The sequence below is a fragment of the Drosophila mojavensis genome, unplaced genomic scaffold, assembly GCF_018153725.1.
Source record: "Drosophila mojavensis isolate 15081-1352.22 unplaced genomic scaffold, ASM1815372v1 contig_72, whole genome shotgun sequence".
Classification (NCBI taxonomy): Eukaryota; Metazoa; Arthropoda; class Insecta; order Diptera; family Drosophilidae; genus Drosophila; species Drosophila mojavensis.
In genome coordinates this window covers 1,913,581-1,920,258 of record NW_025318897.1, presented here as the reverse complement: position 1 = coordinate 1,920,258, position 6,678 = coordinate 1,913,581, and the positions used below count along the sequence as shown (strand labels likewise).

At 35.9% G+C, this 6,678-nt stretch overlaps 1 protein-coding gene across 1 annotated transcript; it reads right to left on the bottom strand.

Moving 5' to 3' along the window:
* Nucleotides 1-200: 200 nt before the first annotated feature.
* On the bottom strand, nucleotides 201-4,448 carry LOC26528236 (nucleic acid dioxygenase ALKBH1). The gene is made up of 3 exons (XM_044009379.1): nucleotides 4,416-4,448; nucleotides 1,625-1,742; nucleotides 201-608 (listed from the first exon to the last, which is right to left on the bottom strand). The coding sequence occupies exons 2-3, from the start codon at nucleotides 1,654-1,656 to the stop codon at nucleotides 266-268; spliced, it is 375 nt and encodes a 124-aa protein (XP_043865314.1). The 5' UTR covers nucleotides 1,657-1,742; nucleotides 4,416-4,448; the 3' UTR covers nucleotides 201-265.
* Between the last annotated feature and the right edge of the window lie 2,230 nt (nucleotides 4,449-6,678).

The window sequence follows — 6,678 nt, the reverse complement described above, 5'->3', positions numbered from 1 at the left end:
GTCTCACTATACAACCAAACGTTGTGGTTCTTCTCATCCACTCGTCAACAGTTTCTTAATCGACTTTTCAATGGAAATAATAATCGTTTTCGAAAACGAACGTGCAGACATTAACAAAATAAATAAAAATAAGAATTATACAACTTAAAATTCATTAACTGTTATCCATTAATTCCATAATAGCATGTTTAAGCGAGGTATTTCGTAACATTAGTATTTTTATTTATAAAAGAAAACACAAAAAAAAAAAAAAAAAAATCAATCGCTACAAGCACATATTATCTGAATGGTAGACCTGACGAATATTAATATTTATGCGACAATCACTGACATAGCGGTCAAACGGCTTCCAAAATAATTCGTCATTGACTTGTTCGAATAATGCTAAATTCATTGAAGTAGTAAATGTGTCCCCAATCTTTTCTTGAGGATTTGAAAAAAAATTGTTCCAAGGATCTTCAAAAGCTTTCAAAATGCGCGGAACGGCATGATAGCAGAGTCGCGATTCCTTTGACATAACTAGAACATCTCCACTCCTGAGATACAGAGCACTAGGTTCTTCTTCTAGTGAACGGTGACCTATTAGAAATATAGCAGTTTGGCCGAAACTGAAATAGATAGTAGAGTAGAGTAGTAAAGATTAAATCAACTGGAGCTTGAACCATCCGTTTATTTATAGTTAGTCAATTTACGTTTCTATATTTGTAACTTGTCTTAACATAAAATATGTTAAGACAAGTTCCAAATAAATAAATAAATAAGAAAACTCTAGTCGAGAGTGCTCGACTAGATACTACCCTGAACCAAACTAATAAAAATGCCCATTTAGTATGGCTAAAATATCAATTTCGATGTGTTTAAAAATATAAATGAAATACAAAACTCATTTAATAATATATAAAAATATTTTGAAACAATTAAAAAAAATTTAAAAAAACTATCAGTTGCACCGCTCAGGATTCGAGCCCGCGACTTCTCGGTCGAGCGTTGGCAAAACAGAAATAGATTCCCTGCTGCAGCGCCATCTAGCAAAAATACACCAAACTAACTGCTGATGTGATTCAAAGAATGTTCTAGAAGAAGTTTGAATGCATGTGTGCACACATATAGGATACTGCTGTAGCTGCTGCACGTGCGTTTGTTAATTGGCCAAACATTTTATTATTTTTATTATTTAACGGAATTAATTGAAACTTTCAGCATATGATCTACATATTATATTGAATATTTGACAAATTTAAAAAAAAAAAAAAAACCATTCAACAATGCTGGCATCTGACTTGAACTTGAATGTTTTTATTCGATAAAAACATAACGGGATGATTTATCGAATTTTAAAAGCAAACTCGACATCTGCGCTGTATATACGGTCATTTAAAAAATAATTGAAGTCTCTAGCTCTTATATCTTCGGAAATCGACGCGTTCAAACATACGGACAGACGGACAGACAGACAGACGGACAGCTCGGCAGCTCGTCGCCCTGATCAAGAATATATATACTTTGTGGGGTCTGCCACGCCTCCTTCTGCCTGTTACATGCATTTCAACAAAACCATTATACCCTGATTTCCCATTTTCAATGGGTTCAGGGTATAAAAAACAATTAAAAACATCATATATACCTGTATGAGAATAGCGGTGCTTCGTGATTCATCTCGGAGTGATCGGTGTGTCCAGATAAAGAAGTTCCAATCGGATAGTAATTAATAATTGCGGCTTGTGGAATAAAACTCGGAAAACCTAGAGCAAAAGCAAAATATTGGGACAAACTATCTAAATCACTTGGGAACAAAGTGTGGATTGTTTTATCGTAAATCTTAGTATCCCAGTTATGATGGTACCCTAAAGTGGTCCAGCGCATCGCAGTCTTAAGACGGTGAATGACATTTGGGTCAGTACAGTTATGTAACTCTCCCCACCAGTCAGCTATTGTCTTAGACGGAAAATGTTTTGTATCCAAGTTCACTATATTGGGTGGTAGCGGATAATCACGAAGACTTCGAGCTATCCAATAACGCTGTCCTCTGGATGTAAATGGATTACGTATAATCAAAAGTCCGGGATGCTTTTCAAGCACGTAACATCGCCACGTATGCCGCGGTTTTAAGCCAATCGGTAAGTATAGATTTTTATGTATATTCATTATGGAGATGTCCTTCAGGTCCACCAACTAGGGTTTCAGACATAAGCAAACAATAATTGTATCAGTTATAAAAAAAAAAAGTAAGAAAACTCTAGTCGGTGTACCCGACTAGGAGGTCCGTGACACTATGGATGGTAAAGAGCAGTGAATAAATCTACAACCCATTGAAAATAGACAAGTAAGAAAGCTCTAGTCTTTTAGATCGTGATAATAATATTACAATACGGATATTTGTCAAAGCTCAAAGTTTATACAATTTGAAACACGCCTTCTACCAGTACACTGCGACGATTTTCCATAATAGGTGGAATAAATTCTCAAGATTTATGGTGAAATATTAAGAAAATTGGTGTATTCCTTAGTTGTTAACACCCCAGTTAAATGGACAAAATTTTGTTTATTTGTATCGGGTGTCAATTCCTTCGTTGTGGGGGGAACGCCATGAGGTGTAAACGGGTGAATTTGGATGCTGGGGGTAGAACTTAACAAAAATCAAAATTTTATAAAGTTTTGGGTCTAGGAGATATGATTATATTTCTGATTTTCGATAAGGTTTTTAATCGATAACAAAATAACGGGAGAGGTTATCGATTTTTAGAAATAAACTCTATATGCGAATTCGACGCGTTCTTACACTTAGGCGGATAGACAGACAGACATCGCGAACTATACTTTGTGGGGTCTACTACGCCTCCTTCAGCGTGTTTTATACTTTTAACAAAACCATTATACAGTTGAGTCTCGAAAATTTATATCACGCTAAATAAACAAGTAAGAAGGCTCTAATCGACAAAGCTCGACTAGGAGATACTTTGACCACTCTAAGCTGATATTCTACGCATTCTGCAATTCTTTTATGCACACAAGCATAAAAACGCATCAACACGCACGTATAATCACGCGCTCTGCTAACAGCACAGTGCTAAGGCTGCGCAGTGTGGGCAATATTATGAGAATTTATTAGTTGAATATTTTCTCTTGTAGTGGGACTATCATTATGAAATGCAGTTTGGCAAGAAAGTGTTTACACACAGGAAAAATATTTTAATTTTTTACTTTGAAGCGAAATGAAAACTGTAAGAATATGCATATTCAATTTTTTATTTGTAAAATAGGTAAATTAGACTATAAACTATATTAGTAAGCAAAAAAAATATATATGTTTCCATTAACAAAAGAAAATAACAAAAAACAAAAGAAGTAACAAAAATCAGCTGACAAGAAAGTGTTTACACAACTAGAACAATTAATTCATTATAGTGTTTTAACTACTTTGTAGTTAAAACCAGAGCTTGCAAATGAGAGTTGAGCGTTTATTCTCTTCCTCGCATCATATCCAAAAAAAATTGTGCAGACACGTCTCTCTCTGTTTTCTTTAGCATCTGTTTCGCTCAGACGCAATGCGATGACTCATTCGTGTGACGCTCTCACATGAGTGTCGCGTAAAACTAACACGATTTTCCCTCACACAAAGCCTCTCAGCAAAAAACACTTTGACTAAAAAACTCAGCAGAAAATGTTTTTGCCTTCGTGTGCATGTAAATACACGCATACATACATACAAAAAGAACGCAGCAATCGCGCGTGATTACCCATACAAACGCAACTTCCCGTTACTTCATTTAACTCAAGCAAACGATCAGTGTTTGACTTGAGGAAACGAAAACAGAAATAACTGTCTCCCTCAGAGCGCGAGAGAGCTAAGCCAGACGCGACAAAAACAGTTTCTGTCTGAGTTTTTTTGACTGTGTCAGTGAAAGGCACTTTTTTGCAGACAACGAAAAAGTGTTAACAGTTATTTGCGAGCTATGGTTAAAACTAATACTTTTTTGACCACCGATGGCATCTATGACTGCTCCCAAGCGTCTATTCGTCGATTGGACCACGTTTCTGACATATTCCACTGGAATATTTTGCCATTCCTCCAAAACAATGGTTTTCAGCTCAGTTTTATTCTTAGGATGCCTCTGGGCGATCCTCTTCTTCAGATAAGCCCACAAAATCAAAACGAGGGTTAAGTCCAGGCTTTTAGCTTGCGTAAACAACACATTTTTCCAGTTATAAAGTGCAAATAATTATTGAAATATCAGTTGCTCGAAGGGTTTAGGGGATCTCGTAGGCGGGCAGTCTCGACTAGAGGTTTCTTGTTTTTTTTTTGTATACTCATTCACGAAAGTGAAGCAATGTCCGTCTTGCTGTCCGTCCGTCCGTATGAATGCAGTCTATTTCGGCGCTATTGAAGCTAAACACTTGAAATTTGGAAGTCATACTCGTGTATATTTTCGATTTATAAAGTGTTAAAATTTTCCCGATCCGCCCACTAGGGGCGTGACAAATCGGAAAACGCATGTTCCGATATACCAGAAATCATGTTAGTTGAAGAGCTAGAAAGCTGAAATTTCCGCGTCAACCACCCAAGATCACGAGCTATGGCGGATATATCTCCGCCCATTGGGGGCGTGGCAAATCAGATAAAACTGTATCTCCTAAAGCTGTAAACATAGGAAATGGCACGTGAGCTGATGTTTTAATTCTATAAAGATAAGTGAAAAAATTAAATATCTACGCCTACTAGGGGCGTGCGTGGCAAATCGGACCTGAAAATATAGTTAGTTTTCTAATTCTGCTATATTTTATATTTATTGATGGTAGAAACCTGAAATTTGGTATATATACGCGGGTTGACCACCCAAGTCCAACGGGCTATGGTAGATATATGTCCGCCCATAGGGGGCGTAGCAAACCGCAAAAGTTTATATCTTCTACAGTTTAAGAGCTAGAAGCTTCAAATTGGATTGGATTGGATAGTTGAGTTACTGGTAGCCTCTTCTATCGATGCCCTAAAAATTGTTTTTACGCCTCTTTAGAGGCGGGGCATATCGAAAAATAGCCTGTAATTTTCGCATTTTTTGAGCGTAAGAATTCCAATTTTGCATTCAGGTTACCGGTTGCTCGTTCTAGGAACTGGCCCCAAATGAGAAATCTATGGCCACTAGGGGCGTGACAATCGGCATTTATAGTGCCCGAATTGCGACATTTATATGCGTCAGCTATCTAATTATGTATTTGTACATATAAATAAGATTAATTAATTCATAGTACAGAAAGAAACATTTTTATGCAATTTAATAAATATAAAATAAGCTAAAATAACAAAAATTTGAACTCGCACCCAAGCCAAAAAGCATGTTTGTCAAAATAACTAAAATAAAGATCGCCGGCGCTTCTGCCTACAGCACCACCGCGTCGTTTCGAGCAACAGTAGTTAAAACGAAATCACATTATTGTTATGACACCATATAGCAAATAAAAGCCAGCAGCTGGAAATTCAAAAACAATGCAAAGACAAATCAATCGCCACTGAGATTCTTAGAATATGCTAGAGTACGCATTTTTGTGTACATACATACACACATACAAATGAGCGCGTGTATAAGGCTGGAATGCTTGATGCTATGCGTGCAGACTTACATATATATACATACATACATATGTATGTATTTGCGTATATGTATTTGAGGGCTATTTAAGAAGAAACAAATTTAAACTTATAAAATTATTCGACTAAGAAAAAGAAAAGTATTAAGTGCCATTCATTCAAGCTCGCACCTTCCCAAAAAAATATCTATTTTATAAAAAACCAAATAACTATGAAAAAAAAAAAACATCGAAGAGGTTCGAACCTCCCCTACTCTAACATAACTTGTGTCGCCCTTAGCACCCGCACCACTGCTTTGCTTGACCAGTCAGTTGCTAAAATAAAATAGCTTAATAAGAGAGCGTCATCAGACAACACTACAGTAACGGTGAGAAAATCGAGAAATCAATCGAAATTCTAAGAATGTGAGAAATGCCGCGCTTCTGTCTGTACGCATAGAATAGACGATGAGTGTGTGCACATGTATAGGAAAATCACGCTGAGCTGCTGTTAGCTTGAAGCCGGTATCCAATATATGGATATATATATATATATATATATATATATATATATATATATATATATATATATATATATATATATATATATAATAAAAATCAAAATTGTGTAAATTATATATGTAATTTGAATGTAATGATGATAGCAATAGCTATCGAAATTTTTTCCAATTTTAATGGGATCATGCGCTGATTGAAAATTGCATTATATACTCTGATTGACAGCGTTTGGGCTGTGATTGAGTATTCTGCAATTGGTATTGCCCGACTGCAACGTTCTTATTATTTTTTTTTTCTTCCTTTGGTTATTGAATTTTGAAAAAATGTACGTTGAAGTAAATACCCTATTCTATTTAGGAAAATTTTTGTTTTATTAAAAAAACCTTTAAAAAGACTTAAAAATTGCTATAGTTTAAAATATTTTTAACAAAATCCAATGGGAATTGTTGCAACACAAATAAGGCATAACAAGCTGATCGGACCAATAAGCCAAATTTGCCGACACCACGTCTAGCGGACTTCCTGCACACGCCAACCAGAGCTCCAGCAATTCTAAGAAGTGATTTCGACGGTCGGTGAAATTCGCTGAAGGTAGTC

Coding starts and splice junctions, on each gene's coding strand:
- LOC26528236 (XM_044009379.1), bottom strand. CDS start 1,656: ATGAATCACGAAGCACCGCTATTCTCATACAG. Junction 609..1,624: donor GCACCGCTATTCTCATACAG/GTATATATGATG, acceptor TATCTATTTCAG/TTTCGGCCAAACTGCTATAT.